The following is a 25350-nucleotide window of genomic DNA, read 5'->3' as shown; positions in this document are numbered from 1 at the left end:
GCCTTCTTTATGATGTTTGGGGCTTTATGATTGGCCGCGGATATTGGCTTTCAGAACTGTGGGTAGCCATGTTGTTTATAGCAACATGAAAGAAGATAGTCCACTGAGACTGTCCCTCTCTGGATTACTGTTTACTCAACAATATCATGAATTAGGTATTGCACATAATATCATCGACACTTTTGTAGATGATTCATTCTCATACTGTCTTTTTATATTTAGTCTAAAACATACTTTGGCACTCACTGTCACCACCCACAATGTTAATAAAGTTGTCAACTGTTGATCAATAACGGCAGCAAGTGTTCCGCTAATCTGCTCCGAGGCGATAAAGGCCTACCCTCTGCCCTAAAGGTCCTAAACTGTTTACAGATTCTTATCGCTGCATGGGTGGCATCCTTTTGGATCGGGTGTCATGTTGGAGTCACGCGTTTCCCATATACCGCTCACGTGAATCCTGGGACTTGTAGTTCTTTAGGCCCCGGAGCGCGTTGACTGTAAGCAAGTCCAGAACTACAAACGCTACGATGTGGCGCAGCCGCAGTGAGTTGAAGGGGCTCTGGGAAAAAAAGAAAAAAAAGAAGCGCATCCTGAATGATTTCCGGACCTCTGCAGTTGTCGTCGGTAACGTGAAGAGATACACGCTATATTCCGGTAATGTTGACATATCTGTATTAAGTGTCACTTTGGTTTGTTAGGCGTAAATACATTGGACGAACGTTAACGTTACTGAGTTACTCAACAGCGTGCTTTAACTATCTACTGTATAATATCACTGCAGTCAATGTGAACACATGTCAACTTCACACAGGTATAACAGTTAGTTAGAAAGAAAGCTGGATAGTTTCATGTTTGTTTTAGCTTTGGTGAACAATTAGACGAAAGTTGGAATGTGTAGCCAGTACTTTAACTGGTTGATGGTTAGCAGTGGCATGTAACGGTAAATTCATTGTGTTAACAGATTATTTCTGTATTTTTCTACGATCTAGGAAATAATTGGAATTGCAAGATGGGAGGTTTGTGACTTTAAACGTTTTTCTATCTATTTATCTATCTACCTATTTATCTATCTATCCATTTACCTATCTATCCATTTATGCATCTATCCATTTAACTATCTATCCATTTATGCATCTATCCATTTACCTATCTATCCATTTATGCATCTATCCATTTACCTATCTATCCATTTATGCATCTATCCATTTACCTATCTATCCATTTATGCATCTATCCATTTACCTATCTATCCATTTATGCATCTATCCATTTACCTATCTATCCATTTATGCATCTATCCATTTACCTATCTATCCATTTATGCATCTATCCATTTACCTATCTATCCATTTATGCATCTATCCATTTACCTATCTATCCATTTATGCATCTATCCAAACTGAACTTTGAAGCAAACTGTAGCTGTGTGCAAAAAGGGGCGCCAATGTTTGTTTTGTTTGAGGAAACTCCTATTTTCACATTGACAAAACCATGATGACCTTATTTTATCGTGCTTTTATTGAATCCATTTTGTCCTGTTCTTTGGTGTCATGGTTTGGAAACCTCTCTTTAAAGAACAGGAACTCTCTGTATCAAATTGTGAAATGGTCTAGCAGGCTGATTGGGGAGTCACAGCTTGGCCTAGAGTCCTTGTACACCAGACAGTTGCAACGGATCACCGGCTCCATTTTAAAGGACGACTCCCACCCTTTGCACAGGGAATTTGTAGTTTCATCATGTTTGTCTTGTTGTCTGTGCTGTTTGTAATGTCTGTCGAGATGGATGCCTCTCTCTCATTTGCAAACCAAGTCTACCTACGGGTACAAATAAAAGGAACCTGATCTATCTATCTATCTATCTCTATCTCTATCTCTCTCTCTCTCTCCCATTCCTCTCTTCTGCCCTCAAATACACACATATAATATTGAGACGGTAGCGTCGTAATGAGAGCTTTCTTCTGTTCCAGATCGGGTGAATAACTTTCCTCCCATCCCTCAGTTCATGAGAATAAAGCCGTGCTTCTACCACAACATTGAAGAGGAAATTCCTGAACCCCACCAGCCGTTGTTGCGCAGAATCTACACACTATGGATGAGTGCGTGTTGTCACATACATTTCCTAACTTTGTGTTTGTCGTTTTTTCTGAAGACGAACATGCATCACGACCCTTATTCTCTTTTTCTCTTTTCTCCACGTCTCCACGGTCCTCTCTTCCCCCGCAGTGTATTCGGGCACGCTGTGTTTAAACGTGATCTCATGTATCGCTTGGTGGGCTGGGGGTGGAAATGCCACGAACTTCGGCTTTTCCCTCCTCTGGCTCATCCTCTTCAGCCCGTGCAGTTACACCTGTTGGTTTCGACCACTTTACAAAGCCTTCAGGTTAGTCACCCTCTAAAAATGTCATATTTAAAGGGCACCCTGCCCAAAAAAGAGCCTCTGGGTACTTCACAGGTTAAAATATCACATCACACACACAAGAAGGAGGTGTCACATGTAAAACACACACACACACACACACACAGGCAGAATCCCAAACATACTACAGATTTTTTAATTGTACTTTTCACACTTTATGTGATATTAAAAAGACCCACATGTTGACAGCTAGTAGGAGGAAGCAGCAGCATAAATAGAGCCTCGTGTTCCACCGTATCATCCCTTTGGTCTTCTCTTTTGTTCACAGGGCCGATAGCTCGTTCAACTTCATGGCCTTCTTCTTCATCTTCTTCCTCCAGTGTGTCTTGGCCCTCATCCAGACTGTCGGCATACCTGGCTGGGGAACAAGGTGAGTTGAACCAAACCAGCTTTGGAGGGCTGTGCGCATGTTGCCTGCCAGTTTGTTTGGTGTTGTTTTTGTACCAGCGAGTGAGTCACGAGGGCTTTTGTCAAATGATCAAGGCAGCTGGAAAATTAATTTTCCATCAGACGCTTGTATTTCACACACGATTAATTGGGGAGTCGTATTTAGAATCTGCAGCTTTTTACAGTTTTGGTTCTATGAATTGCCCATCAGCCTCTTGATATTAAACGTAAATAGGGGAGGAAAGGTTTCATCCGTAACCTTAAGTGAGGTATTCTTTTGTTATGCTACGTCCATTGACTTCCAATATTAGTCAGTTTTACACTGATCACCAGAACGCTGTTTGCCACCGCATATGTGTTTCCTCACTGCTTCGAGGGATAGTTTGAATTTCTTTAAGTGAGGTTGTATGAGTTACTTATCCATAGTCACTGTTTTACAGTTTGTAAAAACAGATAGGCGCACAAGAGCAAAGCAGTGTTCTGCTGTGAACGGGGCAGCAGCAAAACATATTGAAGAAAGGCCCACCTATAAACAATATCAGTTTTAGTGTACACTATATTCAGAATACTTTCTCTGCCTTAACTTAGCAGTCAGACCGTCTTTTCCGACAGGGAACTGAAGCCGTTATATCCGTCTTTGCTCTCTTTAAAGCTACAAGACTCCCATGACAAAACCAGTAATTTTACCTCGCAGAACGCAGGAGTTGCTGGTCTACCGCTGCCTCGATCAGTTTGTTTGTTTGTTTGTGTGACTTTGGTGAGTCCGAAATAAGCCTTTAAAACACCAAAGTCACACAATTACATCAACAAACTAAATAATCCGGGCAGCGGTAGACCGGCGACTCCTGTGTTCTGAGAGGTAAAATTACTGTTTTTGTCAAAGGAATCTCGTGGTTTTAAAGAGAGTTTAGATAACAGCTTCAGTTCCTCATCGCAAAGAGCTGTCTGACGGCGCGGTGAGGCAGTGAAAATACCCTAAATAAAGCGTAAAGTGATGTTTTTAGGTGTCTAAAACACGTCTATCTGCTGCCCTCGTCCACAGCAGTACATGGCTGTTACTCCTGTCTGCATCTCTAAACCGGGGCTGTGCTGACATCATCTACTGTAGAGTAATACACTGACTATGGACGAGAACCTCATACAACCCCAGTTCAAAACACCCATACTATCCCTTGAATGGCTCATTAGTAGCCTTGGGTATTTGTATTAAATCCACTTTTCTAATTGCATACTGTGTGATACACTAACCCGTGCTACTCCATCTCACTCTCACCAACACATCGAAGCGGCTGGATTGCGACAGTGATCTTTTTCAGCCATAATGTGGGCGCCGCTATAGTGATGCTTATCACAACCCTGCTCTTCACTGTGGTCACCGTTTTAATGGCACTGGTTCTCATTAAGGTGAGTGAACGCATACGCTGAAAACACACTTGCATTTTGTTTTTTGAGGGCCGGGGTTTGTCCCACAGACGCTTGAAAACTGTCCCAAACACACATGAACTCCCCCCCTCTCTTTCTTTTCTTGTGGCAGGTGCACAGCATGTACCGCGGCGGCGGCGGCAGCATGAAGCGCGCTCAGGAAGAGTGGAGCACCGGGTTGTGGAAGAGCGCACCGGTGAGCCAAGCGGGGTTTAGCACTGTGGCTCAGACGGCCCAAGGCCCCAGCTTGCCCCAGTACCCGGCCGCGGTGCCCAGCTATCCCGACAACAGTCACTGGTGATAGCTGAGAGTCGCCTCTAGGTGGAGACAGACAGCCGGTCGCCTCTGTTGGTGCACAGCAACGCACCTCAGAGCACCATATCGTCTCACCCGTACATGACGAAATGCATAGGCATATATATATTATAATTTTTTGAATGAGAAGATAGGATTGCTATAAAATAATGTTTTATCAAAGAGTTTTGTCATATCTTCTGATGATGCCATTCCATTTCAACTTTTGTTTACATCTAGTTTATTTAACTGAATCAGAGACACTTTTATGCTCAAAAGTCTTGCAATTATACAATTGGAATATCAAAAATAGTGCGAACTGTTAAGGATAGCGGTATAAGAAAGATGTGTGCCTTATGGATCTTTATGATAGTTTTATGAAATGTGCCAAACAACGGAGTTTTTTTTCTTTTCTTTCCCTTTTGTAACAAGAGCACGTCTGAGAACTGCACGATTTTTATTCTTGGTTATTTTCTGTGTATTATTCTGTCAGGAGTTCAGTTTACTTTTGATACGCTGTGCTTGAATTCTCCGTGCTCGCCTGCTTTGGCTGTGATCTCTTGAAATGCCCCTTAAAATTGCGTGCAGATGATTTTGTATGTTAAAAGTATCTTGCTTGACTTTCGCCTTAACGAGCGCTGCATTTAGTTGTTGTTGTTGAACTGGACTTGTGCTTCAGTGACTCAACGATTGGAAACATTTCAAAAGCTGTTGTTGGTGCGTAATCCTCCCCTGTGATTTCTCACTGATTTGCCAAAACACATTTTTTCCATTATTTTCATGCTGTGAAAAAAAAAGGTCACACCCAAAAGTAGATGTTGTGTTCTCAGTTTCTGCATTTGCAAAGCTGCACTGTTTGCTCTTAGTGGTTTAGCGCCCTGCAGTGACAGAGCCTTATCTGCTGTTATCAACGTTCCAGTCACTTTCACTTTCCTTTCCAGATACACTGAATTTTTGTGTCTGGGTGACTGCAGCGTGCTTGTTGCATGCGGCCGATCATGGGCGTTGGACTGAACAGGATTCTCTTATTTTCAATGAACTGACCTCATGTAATCGATACAAACAGACTGAAAAGCGGTGAAATGAAATCTTGCATGTAATCGTAGTCGCAGTGTGTTTAAATAGAGTCTGGTACTTCTGGGCTGATTCACTGTCATTCTAACAAACACCGGTGAAGATTAAACCCGGTGACTGTGGCTTCGTATGAAGATAATCAAGAAGTTCAGCTACTTTTATTTTGGCTCAATGACACAAAAAGTAGTTTAAGAACTAACTGGAAGTAAAAGGTGCCTGCAGCCTCATCGTTTGACTTGTTTTTCTTTTCTTGATAAAGTGTCCTTCATGGCCAACTGCCAAGATTAGTGTTTTGAAAATGGAGATGTTAAAGTAACCTGTAAATATTGCACCATTTCAATAAATACTCTTATTCCCACATTGTCTGAGTTTGACTATTTATTACTCAAACACTGTTATATATTATCCACTCAAGGATTTTATAGCTTGAGCATGTCTAGTTTCACGCTGAAACAATATGTGAGATCGCTAAGTATGTCCAAAACCACAGGATGAAACTAATAGTATTTGTTACGCAACACCTCCGCTGTATTTGTGTATTGAACTGCTGTAACTGTCTGCATTAGATCAGTCGCTGCTGGTAGATTTAGAGTTGTGTATTATCACTTGAGAGATGTGATAACGGAGCACGACGCTCATCTCACCGCAGCGGTAAAGATCTGTTTCATTTGGGAATTATGTTCATTCATTTTATTCCACTTCGTGTGGCATTTCTCTCTTCATTAACTCGACTCTGTGAGTGAGCTAAGAGTCGTGGCTTATCACTGCATAAGCTGCCGGTATACATAAGCTGCATACATACATCCTCACACACACACACACACATACTTGCATACATACATCCTCACACACACACACACACACATACTTACATACATACATCCTCCTCCATTTTATCCATTTGACTTTAGGTATTAGGCATATAAAATTGTACGACAGCGTTTGTTGGTTGCAATATTAATTGATTTGATCATTTACTATTTTGATTTAATAAACTCTGTTGTACTTTAAGGAGCAGTCGTCTGTGATTACTTGTGCATATGTGTGTAATGAAACTGTATGTAGTAGCTCTGTGCTCGAATTTAACCCTTCACTGTCACTGAATGTGTAGTCATACGCAGACTATTGACATTATGAGTGACTACTAATTATGAGACTTAGTTTTATCGTTCGCAGGGTGGTGCCCCGTTGTTATTAATAATCATTAATAATTGTTACATACATTAATAATTCTATTGATGTCAAGAATTCAGTTTCTTAAATGCTGATAACCCAAACACGCTCCTTTAGTTCCCAACACTGAGCAAGTGCATTGGCAATATATGAATGTATTGCCTTGTGAGATCAATATAATTGAATGAATTCTGTTCATGACAACTTCTTCATGCTGAATAATTGAGCAGAGGCTCACTTCGACCCTTTCTTATATCTACAGTACTTGCTTGAGGTGAAGTATAAGGCGGCTCTGAGCGCTGCTGTTAATGACAGAGTGTGAAAAACACAGAGCAGATACTGAGCTACATTCCTGTAGTTTTGTTTGGTCTAAGACTTTTTTTTCAACAAAAACAAACTGAGGTCTGAGGAAACAGTGGAGTCGGCGTGTTTGTGTTTTTGTTGTCATCATCCCGCAACACAACCCACAGGAGTATCTGTTGGAAAACATCAAGACAAGCGGTTGAACTGAGAGAGAGAAGGTAATCACTACTGATAGCTACACACATGAAACTCCCAACGAAGTTTATTATTATTAAAAAGGGTTGCATTTTCCCAAATATTGTACACAAAAAAGCAACAAAATTCGTGTCCGTGCTTTGTCTCACATGCACCGATTCACTGAAGCCCACACTTCTGCTTCCCAATGATACGCTGGTTCACTCTCAATGATGATACAACATTTACTGCAGTGAAATAATCTTATGTGTTTGTGATGGAAGACAGAGTAATGAAGTTCACTTTAAATCACCTAGAGGCACAGTGCGTAGCATTTAGGGGGCTCCATTGGCAGAAATGGAAAATAATATTATTATTATGTTAAGGCCTCTGAGCCAGGTGAACGGCGTTACTTTGCACTCGGCGGCTCACATTACTACAGTCGTGGAAGCGGAGTGAGCGGAGCGGTATTCAGTTGGTTGCAATCTGCAACCAGAGACTGTATATAAGAAGAGGACGTTCTTTGTGATGTCACCCATTGATTTGTGGACTGACGTTTTGAATCCTCGAGTTCGGCATTTCGGCTGTCGCGATATTGTTTTTTTTGCAACCAGTGAACAGAAGTGACCATATTTGGACTCCAACGGAGTGACGAGGAGATGCGTGTACGGCTCTGGTAACGGCAGCGACCTGTCAATCACAAGGTTGCCCCGCCCTAAAGCATACCCTGCTTTATGGTCTATTTTATTCTAAATGGACCATAATTTACTAAATGAACATCATGCTGTACTGAACAAGACTTGAAACTAGCAATTGAGACGATAAACTTTACAGTGTTTACTGACGTGATACATTAAATGAGAAGAGTCATTTTCTCATAGACTTCTTTACAATCGCCCCCTGATGGCCACGAGAAAGAATGCAAGTTCAATGCATTTTTCAGATCCAGAGGTTGCTGCCTGTCTGCAACACTAGATGCCACCAAATCGTACACACTGTGCCTTTAATCACAGCAGTAAGTCTGTAGTCTATTGTATTTGTACTGCTACCCAGGAAATAAGAAGTACAAGCCATTGATCAATCATTAACACAACAGACTGGACAGTATGCTCTCTGACTGAACAAACAGTTTATGAAATTAAATCTGCCTGGAGACAAGAGGTCAAAGTGTTTGCCCCTTGTTCATTGTTGCTGACTAAGACTGAGATCACACGTATTATGATTGCTGAAAGAAAAACGCCACTGCGACAAATAAATAACAGTTGAAAATAAAAACGCTCTTGCCTGTACACAATATATTACAGTGTGTATTCACAATTTATCACAATACATAAAAATATATATATATTAAAAAATGTCTTCAACTGTTTCCTGGAGTGAAAGTTCCACCAGAGAAGTCTTTGCAGTGAACGTGAGCTGCCTCGTCCGCGTACAGAAATGACAGACAGTGGAGGAAATTGGCAAAGAGGAACAGGACACCAATCAAAAGAATTTATAATGTGACAACCTTTCCTCCACAGTAGCACACCTATAGGGAGGTAATTGGTGCACTGTTGTTGGCCTTTGATTGAGTTCTATACCTCAGCAGAGTCAAATCTCTGACTCATCATTTATATATCCCAGACCGTCCAGACTTGAAACGTTGGCCATAGGTGTGAAGTGGTGCTCCCCGTTCCCTTTGAAGTCAACAGCAGAGTGATTATTGTTGGCACTGCAAGGTCTTCCAGGCTCGGGTCCCAGGAGCTTTATCTCTGAAGTCCTGTTCTGGGTGTGCGAGTATTCCGCCGACTGCCTCTGCCCCTCGCTTTCACCGGTGCGCTTTGCAAACTTGAAGCACTCCTTTGAACGTCCCTGACTCCAGATCCACAATATGACGGCCATCAGGGAGAGACAAAGCAGCGACAGCAGAGCCACGGCCACCTCCAAACGGGTCACCCTGTGCGTGCCGCTTTGGTTCTCGGGGGACAGCGGGTCCTCGGTGTCCGGGTTTGGCGCCGGCCCCAGTGCGGCTGTGTTCAGACTGTGAGTAGAGTTTGAGGAATTTGTCACCTCGTTGCCATGAGTCCTGCCGCCTGCCGCTCCTGCGCCGGAGTCGAGCTGTAATCGATAAACCGCCACAGTCCGGTTGTACGCCCTCCCGTTGATCAGCTCCACCGAGTCACACGCGTAGAGGCCGGTGTCCGACTCAGACGCGCCCAGGATGAGGAGCCCACCGCTGTAGATGTAGTATTTGTTGCTGGAGTGAAGTGTTTGGTCAGAGAATCGCCACAGGACCTGTGCCAAGTTGGAGTGGAGCTGGCAAGGCAGCTGGATGTTGTTCTCTGGAACGAGGGTAAAGTCCACAGCTGCGACTAGATCTATAAATACACACACATTAAGTTGGTCTCACCGCACGCCGATGGATAAGATTCATACGAAAAGTATTGCCCGCAATGCATGCAAAACAAGTCCACGTACCTGGCTGGGGACATTGCGTGACGTCTCCCTCCTTCAGACTCTGTATTGCAGTGCTTGAGGAGGATGACGAGCTGTGGACTGAGGAGCACTGCTGGGTGGTGAAGTCCCAGACACAGTAAGGATCCCTGGCCAGGATGCAGTCCACACAGGAGGCGTAGCGGCTGCAGTTACTGACCGGCATCTGGATAACACCAAACGCTGAACCTGCATACAGTTGGCCCTATTGGCACATACACACACACACGCACACACACACACACACACAAACGCACACACACACACACACACACGCACACACACACACAAATTAACCCAAAAGCATTTCATCTTCATTTCAACTGAAGCCTCTCTACTGCCTGTTAGACGCAATTGAGTGAGAGGATATTTAAATTAAGATATAAAGTCTGACAGAAGCTTATTGTCCAACACCGGTAAATGATAATAAACCATGATGACGGTGAGCTAACGAACCATATTTGCCACAGTGTGTTAAACTTATTAGGAGTTACCTTGCCAGACGAGAGGCGCAGGATGCTAATCGGCACGGGGCTTTCATACAGCTGAATTTCCTCAATGATGAACATCTCTCCTGCGTAGTTGACAGCCTTCTGAATGTAACCGTTTTCTATCAGGACACAAAAACAAATGGCCATCGAATACCCATGTCATAAGCACATCGTAGTGACTCTCACTACTTATACAGAATGTGTGTCTGAAGAGGTACTGATGGCTTTAAAAGCTTACAGCTGAAGGTGTTTGATTCTGACTATCACCAATAGATTCCTACGTGGAAACACAAACATCTTCTGTGTTTGGTGTTTTTGCCTTTTGTGCCTGGTTTGAAGTTGGAGAAAGATGATGTCACTACTGACTGTGCACCGATCTGAGTTTCGCAACATTTGAATAAACAAAAACAGTTGTAGGGATTGTAGGCCACACAGTGAAACAGATGAGTTTTTGAGTGTTAAACTGTATAAGACATACTTCACCCACAAAATGACCATTTGTATATCAATTACTCCCCATCTGTCACCTTATATTCTTCAAGCACACTTTGTTTTTCTCGCATGCCTTCACAGTGAACGGAGAACCCCAAAACAGAGAAAAGTCTTGATGAATGAAAATAATTTTAAGGTTTTAGTGATGATGATGCGTTTGGGGAGGTAGTGAGCACACTACTGGATAATTGAGACTTAGATTATACTGCACGAGCTGTGTGAGAGTTTGTAAAATGTTTTATTCAAGTGTTGCTGTTGTTAACTCATCAAGACTTTTCACCGTTTTTGTCCACCGAGTGAGGTATGTGAAAATGATGAAAAAGTTGTCATCATGAATTCCAGGTAACACTGGGTGAGAAATTGATCTACAATTGGTCATTTTGGCAGTGAAGTATTCCTTTAATATAAAACTACTTTTTTTTTATTTGACTGAACATTTTACATTATGGAGAAATACTTAAAACCAAGAATTTCAGGGGCTTTTAAGTTTAATTAACCAGAATAGTCATACAGAAAACTAATCGCCCCAAAATCAGTTCAGGTCTACTTTCATCTTTGTAAAACCTATTTCTTTAAGAGATGTCCCATAGTTTAGTTTACCAGTGCCAATGAACATGACTGCATATCTCTGCCCGTCCAGCGCCAACACGCTGTCCACTACAACCCGAGTCAGCAAAGCGCCCCTCTTGACCAGCAGCGGGCCTCCTGTCAGCGGGTGAACAGCATCGTCCATGAGGGGCCGGTCCCTGATGAACTGGAGGGTTTTGTCAGGAAGGTCCAGAGAGCGATTCATCCCCATGTTACGTGCCACGTTATTGATGCACTGAAATTGCAAAACCTCAGTTCAGAATTGTGTGGGTTACTTTTCATATGAAACGCTTTGAACGCTTTGATGTCCAGAATCACTTCTGGCTGCAACAAAGTCTGTCGACTCACCGCTCCTGGTCTGGGGACTGGCACCTCTCCGGTGTACATCACCCACTTCACGTGGGACGTCTCCACAGCGACAGGTGTCTTAAACTTGCCCTCGTTGAAAATGTTTCGAATGTCAGACACTCTAAATGCACATACTGCAGAAACCTGGGACAAGCTCCTGGAAACACCAAAACAAACACATTTAGTCAAGCAAACTGCCAAACACTATATAATCGAGTGACTGGAGAATATCTTTTACATTTTATCTGTTCATTTCTTTTTTATTTGTGCCTGCTGTTTATTTAGACTGCATGTTCTTGTGTTTTTAGCCTTTATATATACAGTTCATATAGATATAGTGATATTAATTGATATATATATATATATATATTTATTGATATATATATATATATATATTTATTGATATATATATTTATCTATTTCATTTTTAGATACATATTTGTGACTATCCATCGGTAAAAAACTAATGTAGGACAAAATTAAAATCCTAATGGAAAAAATTATATATGATATATATTAACTGCTAAGTGGCATATGTTGACATAATGAATGAAACAAAAGGACAATCTTCTTTAAAGTTTTTGTTTTTTGCCCAGTCATTTTGTAAATATAGACACCATATTAAATCTTCCACATTGACTCCTACCTTGCCAGAGCTCGACACCCATCCTAAGACATAAAACTACAGGAGTTGAATTTAAGCACGTACGACTGCGGAGTGAAGACGGCGTAGAAGACGCTCTCCCTCCAGTCCTCGTCCTTCAGCAGGAAGACATCCTGGACAATGGGGGGCAGGCTGGGTTCAGGGAGGGAACAATCCAGACGAGCTTTCAGGAACGTCGTCCATTTCCTCTGCAGTGTCCGCTGGCCGCCCATATCCCCCTAAACACAGAGACAGATACTCCTCTTAAACACAACAACCAGACCAGTGTGTCAGACAAAGAGCGTGAGGCCAAACACATCACTGCACATTCTCACACAGGGATGCTATTAGACCTACTCTCTCTTCACGTCTCTGGAAAAGCTTTTACACAGTATGTACGTAATCATACCTTGCAGACACGGGCCACTCGAGACACTGCAACTTTGCTGTAGAAGTCGTACTCCATGGCATTCTCACTGAAGAACATGTACACCTTGTCATCATCACCATCAGGACTATCAAAACTCTCACCCACAAAGTCCATGTAGACAAAGTTTGGCTCTGAAATCAAGTTAAAAAAAAAAGGCGATTAACATTTAGGACAGATGCAGAAAAGTCTAGATATCTAAAAACCACTGTCTCATGCATGAATAGTGTTGCTGCAGTAGATTCCCTCTTAACTTTGCACACCATTATATAAAGTTTTCTTCTTCTTCTTTTTTTTGCAGGGGAGGAACTCACCACTGAGCCAGGAGCTCTTAAACTCTGTGCGGAGAGCCAAGTCGGAGCTGCGCAGAACCACCGGCTCAGAGCCCAAGAAGTTGATGGATGTAGCAGAATACAGGTCATTTCCTGCCAGACAGGAAGAAGAGGTGAGGGGAAAGATTCCTGGAAATACATTATTCATATCAAAGGGGGACCAATATCTAATTGATATGCCGACTAATGGACTGATCCAACCGTCTTTGTCTGACTAACTAGTGCGTACGTTGAGTGAGCAGGTAGCGTTATGAGGGTGCCATTTGTAACATGTGCCAATACATTTGGCGCTCAGGCCTTGTGTGTCTAGTAAAATTCTGCACACAGTTATCACACGGCGATATTCTCTGTTGGTGCACTTTGAACGCTCAGCAATTTTCTGTGCTTTGTTCCCGTTTGCAGCAAACCCGACTCAGACACTCACCGACCATGAGGGAGGAGTATCTCTGGAAGGGATCAAAAGGACACTTCCCCTTCCCCTCCTCCTGCTTTCCCTCCAGCCTCAGCTGTCCATGAACAAACGTCTGTCGGAAACGAAGGGGGGAGAGAGGACAGAAAAACTTGTTTTTAAGAGAGAGAAAAGAAAGAAAAGGGTGCCAGTTTTATTCAGACACAGTACTGAGTCTACCAGCCTGTTTTAGCCCATTAACTACAACTACAGCCCACAACTACAGCGTGTATTAACATTATTACTCACCATTCTCCAAAAGATAAAACATGATGAAGATAATATATATATATATGTAAAAGTTAGCTGTTGTTGTGGTTCTGCACATGGGAACCATTTCATTCTCCTTGGTGATACCTTTCAGAGGCTCATTCCTCTGAGAGGTCAAATTACTGTTTTTGTCAATGGAGTCTGGTGGATTTGAAGAGCGTATACTGCAGATAACAGCTTCAGTTCCTCGGCTGTCTGACGGCGAGGTAAAGCAGTGAAAATATTCTCAACATAGCGTACATTTAAACTGATATAGATATACGTTTATCTGTTGGCTACGTCCACAGCAGTACATTACTTTGCTCTGGTGTTCCTGTCTGTTTCTTCAAACTCAGGCCGTGCCGACCGCCATCTACTGTGGGTAGTACACCGACTATGGATAAGTACCTCATACAACCCCACTTCAAAACATCCACGCTGTCCCTTTAAGTCAGGAGCACTGAAGCCAATGACGGGTTTATAATCAAAATAAAAGGAAAAGGGTTTGCAGATAATTGGAATGACTCAAACCATGACCCCCTCATAATAAACAGAGGTCCGTGTCAACAGAAACCACATCTGAACCAACTCCCCATATAATCTCCACTTACTAAAGTTTACTTACCATATAATCACAGGTGGGGCTGAAAGCGTTTGTGCCGCACACATACATAGTCGTGTCGTTCACTCGGTGGAGGGTTCGAATGTAGTTACGGCATTCCACCTGCAACGAGATCCAGCAGAGGGAATGCCAAGGCCAGAGCTCTGTTAGTTCAGCCGCAAAACACACACACACACACACACACACACACACACACACGCACACGCACACACACACGCACACACACACGCACACGCACACACACACACACGCACACACGCTGCCTGGGGTTGAGCTGGTGACCAGAAGGTCAACGCTGTGTACATGCATTTCCCTCTTGTGCCTTTATTTGGACATTAGGTACAGAGCTGGAAGCAAAGAGCTTCAAAGAGAGCTCTGTGTAGACTTGAAAAGGAAGAATAAATAAAAAAAGACTCCCATATAAATTATTTACAGATGCACAGAGATAAACTTCATAGGCGGGTGAACTGCTTTCACTCAGCAGCCATCCTTTAAGGCTGTGTCCTTACCCCAGAAGTCAAAAGTTTGCGTTTGCGAGCTCTGTTTTGAAAGGCGTTTCACAAACCTCAGCATGTTTTCCTTTGTACGTGCACTCCCTCTGTTTCTCCTCGGTGACTCGCCAATACACCTGCATCAACAGAGGGGACAGGTGTTCTTGTCAAAGCACGTAGGAACGGTGTCGCAACTCGAAGCCCGTCGGCAGTGGAGCTGTGACCCGCTTGCTCTCACACATTTCACTGTTTGTCTGCCGGCTGGGACACCAGTCCCTCTTCCGTTGTGACTGTTAGCTGCGCAGCTACAATTATGAACCCACAGACCACCGTGTGGAGTCCAACGAGACCATTATTCATTCAAATCCCTCATGCAAATGTGCACGGGCCGAACAGAAAACAGTGTTGAACTGGCAGCTGGTTTGACAGCAGTTCATTACGCAATCTGCCGTGTTTCGATGAGCCAAGGTATAGTCTCTTAAAATAGTGAAAGAGGGACAAATCTTAAACTCATAATTTACATCTACACCACCAAATTACCTCTGATGTAGGGTCACAAATAGACATTACTTCATTTTAAAGGGGACATATCATGAAAAACTCACTTCTTTCAGTGCTTGTGCACATACATTTGGGTATCTGGAGTGCCTACCGACCTTTAAATTGTGAACTGAGACGGCCGAGTCATTTTTTTCTGGGCTGCCAAGATCAGAAATCATGTGATTCAAAAAGCCAAAATTAGATTTTGCTCGCCTTCCTATGTCACGTGCAGGCTCATTATAATAAACCGACGCCCATCTGAGTATCTCCGCCCACAGTTTGAGAACTACCTTTGCAAAGGTGCGCTGTATTTTTCTCAAAAGCCGACCAGAACAGACTGGGCTTCTTTGAGAGGTACAATACAGGTGTATTCAGACACATCATTTGAGAAAAATACTGCGTTTTCTGAACATTAAAGCATGTCTTTTTGGACGGATCCCTTCACGTGTTCTTACCGCAGCCTTTCTGACGGAGACGTCGTTGATGTCCAGAGCGTATACGGCCTCTCGGGCCCCCAGCAGCAGCACGCCCAGGTCATCTCGCATCAACATGGTGGAGTAGTTGAAGATCCCCTCTTCTTTGAACAACTTCAGCTCGTCTAAAAAAAAAAGGAGCGCATCTGCATTGCTTATCTACGTTTTAGCTGTTGTGACTCTGTGCAGTCGGGAAAACGCTCCCACAGCAGAAAATAAAAGGCAAATTCATGAAATTGTACAAACTTGTCCAAGCCAAGCAGAAAAACAGAAGAAGTTAAAGTTACACTGCTTATTCGCTCGGTTCAAATAATCACATACATCATGAAGCTGTGATGAATTCAATTTACTGGCCAAACAGAGAAGTAAATCTTCCAGAAACAGAAGGAATATCCCATGACATATTACTTACTCTGGTAGGGGACGGTCTTTCGTGGGACACAATAGTGAGTGTTGAGTGCACTGCATGAAACACGGAGCATCAATCCACAGACGATGCTCAGGGCCCAGAGAAGAAACATGGCTCAAAGTCCGGGTTTGACTAAGTGTGGAAGAGCTGCACGGTCCAGCTCTGCCGCCAAAGCACCCAATCAGGGATAGAACATGGTTTAGTGTCTCAGTCCAGATGTTGCTGCTGCTCCGGCACAAGTCGTCCTTGCGGTGCAGCTCATACGTGTGTTTAACCAGGCCCGTGGGGTGCCCGTGGGGTGCGGCTCAGTCGGCGTCCTGCGTGGTGAGGAGCTCTCTATGTCGGCGTTAGCCTCCAGCGCAGCGCTAATGAGCTACTGGTGTCCTCGCTGGAAGGAGGAGCAGGAGCCATGCTGCCCAGCTACTGGTGAGGGATGCTGGAGATCATCTTTATGGTGCCCATCTCTAGGAGAGATATGAAAACAGCTGTGCATTAGAGATCAGTGACATGGAAAGACTGAGTTTAATGCTAAGACTGAAGATAATTCCAGGCTGTGAAGTCTTAATAAATCCTCTTTTTCTGTTGCACACTTCATCATTCGTGGATGATTATTATAAAGACAATAACCGCAGTGTGAATGTGATTGTGTCTACCAGCAGTTATTTATTTTATATATTCATCAAAAATAAAATATATGCAGTAAATGGACCGGTTGCGGGAATGAAAGAAACAGACATCAGATCTTTCAGACCGTTCACTAGAGAACTGCGAGAAAATCCTGCTTCTTAAAGTTGAGATGAAATGAAAAATCCCCAGTGATACTGTGCACCTGTTTAACAATTTATGCAAAATAAATACAAAAAATCTATTTCTTTGTATTCCTACATCAAAATCCAATCATCTTTTCCTACCTGTGAAACAAATATATATATATATTTATACACACACACACACAATACAATATTTATACAATGACCCTTAAAGGAATGAGAACAGAATAACAAAAAACACGTAACTATTACATTAAATAACTAAAGCATGTTAGCTTACACGTTAGCAGCACTAAAGCACGTGAAAAACATCAGCTGTGAGCTTTTAAAATAATCATTGTTATTAACAATTACCATATACAGTTGCAGCCGGATTACTCATGCCTGTACCTTTAACTCTCACACACACAAATACCATAGATAAGCAAATGTACACGGTACGATGAACCTTTATTTTAATACGCGGTACACCCTGATACCAGCATACCGTTACAGCCCTACTCATTAGAGACAGATTCAACCCAGAACGGTCAAAACCAGCCAAGATATTCTGAATTCGGTGCAGAGTATCAGGCCAAAAACACTGGATCCTACAATTCTCAAACTCAAAAGTATCTCTATTTTGACTCTCCCTGCTCGGTAAATATACATTTCAAATGTCCAAGTTCCCCCAATTTTGCTATCAGAGGTCTTCTGATAGAAATTGTCGTCGGAAGTATATTTGTCAAGAAAGGCTAAACAGGGACAAACGCCACCTTGTTGTTTCATCAGAGGAGTGCAGCACCACTTGCAGTCACAACAATGAGAAGTCGTAGGTGTAAAGCTCACAGAGGAAACTGGTGTCAAGTGACATTCTGCCATGCTGCCCCCCCCCCCCCCTCTCTCTTCCTCCTCCACTCTGGCTCTTCCTGTCCTCCCTGATAAGAACCTGCTTCCTCTGGGCTCAGCAGGGTCCACGCGGCAGGGGGGGGGGGGGTCGTTCAGGTTTGGGCATGCATGCAGATCACAATAATACACAGCTCCACAAAGCTCCATCCCTACCCTGGGATTCACACTGTATGAGACCTTCCACTTCTTTGGCGAATTTTCTCTGTTTTGACAAACTGAGCGGCGCAGCCTCATTCAAAATTCATCAAGGCACTTTTTTTTTTCTCAGAATAACACACAAAGCATACTTTAAGAGCAGACTCGCGAGGTAAAATAAAAAAACTACACTCTTATCAAAAAAAAAAGCAGCCGCACCACACAGCCGCTTTGCAAGTGTTGTTTTGGGGGTTTTTAGCTCGCGGAGAGAGAGAAAATACAGCAGATTTCACAGAGTTGCGTCCCTTGAGACACACACCAGAGACTCCTCGACTGTTTGACAGAAGCTTAAATGACAGCATCCAAAATGTCCTCGAGAGACAGACAGGCGGTCGACTCCCTTGTGCACCTGAACAACCTCGGGTTTTTGAATGTGCGTGCTCTCACCTCGTTGTTACTTGACACAGCGGGGCGAGCTGCTGCATGTGTAGGACTGCTCATCTGTTGTCAGGGCGCCGATGTCGTGCATGTTTTCTCCCCTCAGGCTGTGGGGGGGGGGGGGGGGGGGTTTGGGTAGGTTGAGCACTACACCTGAATGAAATGACTGCAGGTTGTTTTTCCACAGAGTTTGACAGATGCTTCCAAACAGTGCAGACAGGCAGGTACGGCTGCACCAATAGAAGAGCGCGCAGCAGTCGTCCCTCTGTTCTCTGTTCCTTTGTTCATCTATGGTCACACTCACACACTGACATGTGCACGTGTGTGTGTGCGTCTGAGTATGTGTGTGTGTGTGTGTGCACAGCTGAGGTTTCTTTTGACAAAACTTCACCATTTACCAGTTGCACAAAGCTGCTCTTCTTATAAAAAAAGACTCTTAAATTTGGTCGGTCAAGTTACTTAATTCAAATGAAATGACATTTTTTTTCAGTCTTTTCTTCACATTACATTTCTAACTTTGAAAAAATCATCATCATCATGTTGAACACTGACATATTCATCGCCTTACGCCAGAAACACACCAGAGCAGCCTGCCATGCAATGTCTATGTAAAGCAGCGGGCGGCTAAACTAAACGTTGGGCATAGTTTAAATTGTAGCGGCAAAGTGTGGCCAGAGAAAAGCTGCAGCCAATCAGTAAGCAGAGTCATGTGACATGTTGACACGTGGCGTTATGCTGTGAATGTGTTGTGGTGAACATTTTATCGACCTGTTGACACATTCAGCGGTCACAGAACAGCATCAGCATTCATCTGGAGTCTTTGTCAGCGTTTGGCCACCTGACGATGGCCAAATGGCTAAATGCTGCACTTCCTTCACCAGCTGGTTGCTAACTTTGTCTGTCTGTTATTTGGTGCTCGTCAGGAGGCTTTAAGTAGACTTAAGGTTACTGCGAGCAGCTGGCCTGTCGCGACGTTATGTTGTCCCAGAAATAATTGCGAAGTACATCCCGTCAAAGAGCGATGAACGTTTAATTCTAAAGAATATTCTGACATTTCACTAGCTTAGGCCCCCACCTTGGCCGGAGCGAGCCTTCGTCGGTTGTTTGGAGTGTGAGGAATGGTTGATGGAGATTTGGCCTGATGCGGTTTGGGAGAGGCTTAGCTGAGGATCCACTGCGGCTCCCGGGCCTTGCAGAACCCACAAAATAAGCCTGTGCGCTGGTCGGAAAGATCGAGTGAGGATTTGTGGGTCTAAAGACGGCGTTGGATATGGCCGAGCCGATGTTGGACGGGTGTCTGCAGGAGGGCTGAACTCCTGGAATGGGAAACAGGAAAGCCATGGCGTTGCGGTGGCCCAGGTGTGAGCTGCATCGAGGACGCGCCCTTGGCGGACGGGTGTCGCAGCGTCATTTGATGATTGGGTAACCGACTGCTGGTTGTCAGGAGTTTAAGGGATGGACTGCTGGGCCATCCGCGGCCCCACGTAATGCTGTGGCTGCTATTGGTCCGATTTCATAGCATGAGGGGGGAACGACTTGGCATCTGCTTGCCAGATCCGAGGCTGGTCTACGGCAACGTCGGCCGTCGTGGAAAACCCCCAAAAGACGGCAGAGGGAGCGGCATCGTTGTTGGCCAATTGTGTGGGTCCATCGCTGGAAGCTTTTTTTTCTTTTCTCTCTTCTCTTTCTCTCCCTTTCTTCTTCCTTTCTTTTCTCTCTTCCTCTCCTTCTTTCTCTCTTTCTTCTCTACTTTGCTGTCTTTCCTTCCTCTCTCTTTCTTTCTCTCTCTCTTCTTTTCTCTCTCTTCTCTCTTCCTTCTTTCCTCTCTTCTTTTTCTCTCTCTCTGCGATTCGTTGTTGCTTGCAGGATAGGGGAGGGGGGACGGAGGAAAGAAGACCTGGCAACCCGGTGCCAGGAATCTGCATAGAGGGAAGAGTATGCGTAGTAGGAAAAGCAGGATAGGGGAGGGGGACAGAGGAGAGGGAACCTGGCAACCCGGTGCTGACAGCTTAGAGGGGGGGGGGGGGGGCAGCTTAGAAAGGGGGACAGAGGAAAGAAGACCTGGCAACCCGGTGCCTGGGTATAGGCAGAAGAAGGGTGGTGTAGGGGAACGGTGAAGGGACGGACGGGTGAATCCGGCCAAAAGGTGGGATGGAATGCTGTGGAAATGGAAGGGAGGAAGATAGAGTCGGCGTCTCTTGCTGCTTTGGAGAGTTGAGTTTGCCTGAGGTGGTGGAGGGGGATGAGAGGTGAGGCGCTGCGACCTGGCAACCCGGAACTTTGTGGGTTGGGGGCGGAGTTTCGGGGTGCGTGGTGGCGTCACGGTCGCTGGCATCACGCCGGTGTGTTTGCGTGTAGGTACGTTGTGTTTGTTTGTTTTTTCCGAATGTGACTTTGGGAAAGTTGTGAGGAGTTGAAATGGACTCTCGGGCTCTGTTAACAACAAGTCTTATAATGAGGCAAAACCCTGACTATCCTGGCATTGTGTTGGCTGAAATGTTGGTGACATTCTTCATCATGAAAACAAGCACGCATGTAAACACAACGGGCGAAATCGAGGTCAACAAAAATGATCGAGGTCAATGTTGTCAATATGGTGGAAGCCTTGGCGAGCAGTTTTGGGTTTTGTTTGTGGGTCAGAAAACCAAAATTGAAATGTTGTTCATAAAAAATATTGATTATTGCTGCTTCAAGATTTCCATATGAGCAATAATCAATATAATGCATGGATACAAGTAACTTTGGGTGTAAGATTATGACTATTTACGTCTCTGTGTCCTCCACCTTTGCTACTTCTTTGTTCTTTATAATTCATCAGGAAAGACGCTCCCATGGACAGTTTGACCCCTTACCTGATAGAAGGCCTCACAACATCACTGCCAAAACCCATTTGTTAACGGCGCAGCAGCTTTAGCAGCTGCAGACTTGATGACATGTCACAAAGCGGTTCATGACCCTTTTGTTCATTAATCGCACACCTTTATTTGTACATGTAAGTCATTATTAAAGGCGTGTGGAATTCCGCTGATTGTGTGTAACATTTGTCTTCAGTTACGTTTTACACGTGAACGATTTATTAACCAACGTTCATGATAACATCTTAAGTGTGCTCTGAGGCAAAGTGTACCTTGAGAAAGACCGTTGTGAAATCCAGTTCTGTCTTTTGTTCACGCTGATTCATGTACAGGCAGTAAAAGCTGCGGGGCCAATACATCCCCCTGTGACACACGCACATCACAGAAGAAGTGGTGTTGTTCATGAGTGAAATAGTACAGTATCTGCATAAAACGTAGACCACTGTGAACCACAAAAGGCACAGTCGACATCGGGGAAGATGAGCTGCTAAAAAAAACAGTGAGAGTGACTTAAAATAGTTTCTTTACATCCCAATGTGAAAGTTAATCTCCCACCTTAAACAGGTTAGCACAGCGGCTACTGGTGGTGTTTTTTGTGTTCACTCGTCAACTGTGGGTTAAACAGGCTGCACATGAACCAGCACAATACGCTGAAGAAGCCTTCCAGTCGTATCTCTACGCACTCCAACCACTTGAAGCGCGAGGATATTTATACCCTGCGCAGGGGAGCCTCCACCGTGTCTTCAGTGCTCTACGATGGATTCTCACCACGACTTGGGTGCAGCGTACAAAGTAAAATCAAAACTCCAAACAGCAGCGTGTGAAGCGTGCACAGGCAGACACATTGGTGCCATCATCACCCTGAGTCATAACAAATCAAAAAAAGCCTTGGGAACAGTCAAACAGCTGTGACTGCGTGGGCCCCGGCTTCATTTGGGCGAGGCCTCCTCCTCCGGCTGTAACTGATTTACCCGACTGGCTGACTAACTGGTCTACGGGTTCGATGCTGGTTGAGTCGCTGGCTGACTGACAGGGTGCCTGTTTTGCAGCCAGTCAGACGTAGTATGCCGGCTGACCGGCCGGTGAGCCGGCCATGATGCAGTCTTCCATCACAGGGGCCTAAACAGGAAACCGGTTGTGGGAGGCTGCTCAACTTTGACACTCCTTGTGTCACAGGCTCTGTTGTGAAACACTCACTGGAAAACACACACACCCTCCAGTTCAGCAACGGGTTATATTGTTGCAAGCTCAGATGGCTGAAACAAACCGTTCTCTTTGACATCATGACGGCGGCTCGCCACCTTGTGTTCTGATGAGCAGGAGAGTTGTAATTAGCTGAAAACGATATTCAAAAACATGGCGTGCTTGTTCACGTTGTACCGCACGCATCATTAACCTGATGGATAACTGAGCAAACAACAACATTACAAATGCAACAACCTGTTCAATGAGATAGTTGCCTCTGCTCTGACAAATGACTTTGTCATGGATGAGACAAGGCTGGCTTGAACGCACGCACACACACACACACACACACACACACACGCACACACACACGCACACACAGACAGAGGAACACACACCCGGGCAAGTTTCAGCAGGAGCTGGGGCACAAAAGGAAAATATGAACACTCGAAAATCTCTGTCGGCTCGACACGTGTTGTGTGACAAGTTCACTGACAGACGGGAACACCCAAGAAAACAAAATGCGGTGTTTGAACTGAAAATCAAAGCCAAGCAACTCATTTAGTGACTCTACAGAGTCAATACCAGGCCAACTCTTTCAATATTTGTTCAGTTTTCCATTATTTTCTGAATTGTTTGGTCTATAAAATGTTAGAAAATAGTCACAAATGTCCAAGGTGATGTCTTCCGATGTCTCGTTTTGTCTGAGCAGCGGTCCAAAACACAACGATATTCACTTTATAATGATGTGAAGCACAGAAAATCAGCAAATCCTCACATTGGAGAACCTGGAACAAAAGAACGTTTGCTATTTCTTGCTTGAACCGATCATTGATTATTGGGAAATCATTCCAGCTTCAGTCAGCACAATGAATTATGTATTCAGAAGAATGGCAAGACGATCATGGAAGCGCCAGATACTAAAAAAATATCTATAAAAACATGCAATGTGCCACTCACAACAACTAAACTGCTTTTTCCTGTTGTCGTTCTCCAGGATCATGTGATCAAATTAGGCCTGTCACTAAAATTACTCTGTTGATTTATCGTACGATATGAAGATGACCTCCATCATTTCCAACATAATTGACTTATTGTACGATGTATGAACGTGACCTCGGTCATTTTTGCTGACCTCGATATTGTCCGCTGTGTTTACATGCCTGTTTGTTTACTTAAGAATGACACCAACATTTTAGCCAACATGATGCCGAGTAAACAGCAGGGTTTTCACTGCCATCATAAGATTTTGCGCTTTTTGTTGACAAAGCTTTTTGGGCAGTTGAATTCCAATGTCTGAATAGTTTGTTGTCTTTTTTTAAAGGATATACCTGCGTTATTTTGCGATTATGTTATATCAGTGGCATAAAACGGTCGTTGGTTCAACAAAATCCGTTATGGTGACAAGCCTATTAAATCTCTGAAAGTCACTTTACTGACCTTGGGAGTCCATCTCATCATGAGCTCATCAGCCAGTTTATGACTTGTGTGTGTGTCTCATCAGCAGTAACTCACTGGTATATATTCAACATGTGCGTCAGTGATGCCGCCACTTTCCTGTTTTTTACCTGCAGAAAAACGTTGGCACGCGACCTGTGTGTGTTCACTGTTGACATGTGAAACAACATGAAGCAGCAGTTCAGAGAACATCCAGTCAGTTCAACTCGACACCGAATAAAATAGCTTTATTTTTTGCACTGATGACTGATCTGCACGAACAGTAAAACACGAAGGAGACGTGAATCATTTCCAGCTCAGAGTTCCAGTTTATTATTTGTGGTGTTGCAATGTGCGCCCCGTGACCCCCGTGACCCCACTGAGCTGCAGTATGACAGCTAAGATTGGGCAATCCCCTGAGTGAGTAAGTGCACTGACAGCACTTAGTATATATCCTCCCCTCGCTCCGCCAGACGCATGCGTATCATCGCGTGCTCTCATTCTCTCCATCCATAAAACTGCACACCCTTAAATAACACGTTGCCCCCCCCCCCCCCCCCCCCTGTTTCCTTTTGTGGATTATTTACGAGATATTTGCGCATTTTAGACTACCTGGTTTTGTCGTTTGTTTTTAAACCTGTTTGGCTTGTGGTTCCAAATAATGTCCCCACAGGATTGAACCACATATATCCGTCGCTTTGACACTTTCGCAGCGACAGAACAAGTTGGAGCGTTTTTCGCTCACCGTCACGCTGTCTGCGCTGCGGTGTGAAGCGTTTGCAGCCTAAACCCATATCCTACTACTGCTTAGTCTAGCTTTCGCCTGCTATTATTAGATCTATCCTATAATCTTAGATAAGACAGATAAGTTACAGTGTGTGCATCCTCTCAACCACACAGGTTGCCAATCCAATTCCCACAACCACCCCGGGCTCCGTGGAAAAAAACCATATTAAGCCTGTGGGAGCAACAACAACAAAAAACAAACCTGCGCACAAACAAGTGAATAAGTCACAACAGCGGCTCGTGAGTCCGCTTCAGACTCACCGTACAGGGGCTGTGAAGGATCCACATCGGAGACAGTAGAGACCGCTGCTGTTTTTCTCGTCCTGGATCCGGCTCGACGCTCTCCGCTCCACCTGTAACGTAACATCTAATTCCTGCAGGGAGCGATTATACCAGGCAGCTCTCAGCGGTAGGCAGAGCCTGGTCACGTGACGTTTTGAGTGCACCTTTTCTTTAAAAAAAAACAAAAAAAAACAACAGCAGGTAATCTGTTGTAACCGCAACATGATATTCATGTTCCTTTGATTTAGACGACTTTTGCTCTTATTTGTTTTATTTGTTTTATGCTGAAATGCAACATTACATTGTG

General features: G+C 44.1%; 2 protein-coding genes across 2 annotated transcripts; one reads left to right on the top strand and one right to left on the bottom strand.

Annotated features, from left to right (window-relative positions):
* Positions 1–567: 567 nt before the first annotated feature.
* Positions 568–5952, top strand: scamp4 (secretory carrier membrane protein 4). The gene is made up of 7 exons (XM_079266809.1): positions 568–654; positions 990–1016; positions 1967–2095; positions 2223–2379; positions 2684–2785; positions 4089–4206; positions 4337–5952. The coding sequence occupies exons 2-7, from the start codon at positions 1010–1012 to the stop codon at positions 4523–4525; spliced, it is 702 nt and encodes a 233-aa protein (XP_079122935.1). The 5' UTR covers positions 568–654; positions 990–1009; the 3' UTR covers positions 4526–5952.
* Positions 5953–7352: 1400 nt separating this feature from the next.
* Positions 7353–25123, bottom strand: LOC306775963 (semaphorin-4E). Its single transcript, XM_079266551.1, has 14 exons — positions 25023–25123; positions 16271–16731; positions 15841–15983; positions 14920–14982; positions 14358–14456; positions 13460–13559; positions 13018–13128; positions 12686–12837; positions 12343–12515; positions 11634–11790; positions 11298–11520; positions 10209–10324; positions 9700–9919; positions 7353–9599 (listed from the first exon to the last, which is right to left on the bottom strand). Exons 2-14 carry the CDS (start codon positions 16377–16379, stop codon positions 8833–8835), a joined length of 2433 nt encoding a protein of 810 aa, XP_079122677.1. The 5' UTR covers positions 16380–16731; positions 25023–25123; the 3' UTR covers positions 7353–8832.
* Positions 25124–25350: the final 227 nt, after the last annotated feature.

This window comes from Melanostigma gelatinosum, assembly GCF_949748355.1.
Source record: "Melanostigma gelatinosum genome assembly, chromosome: 4".
Lineage (NCBI taxonomy): Eukaryota > Metazoa > Chordata > Actinopteri > Perciformes > Zoarcidae > Melanostigma > Melanostigma gelatinosum.
The sequence above is the reverse complement of the archived record's forward strand: the minus strand, read 5'-3'. Positions and strand labels throughout refer to the sequence as shown.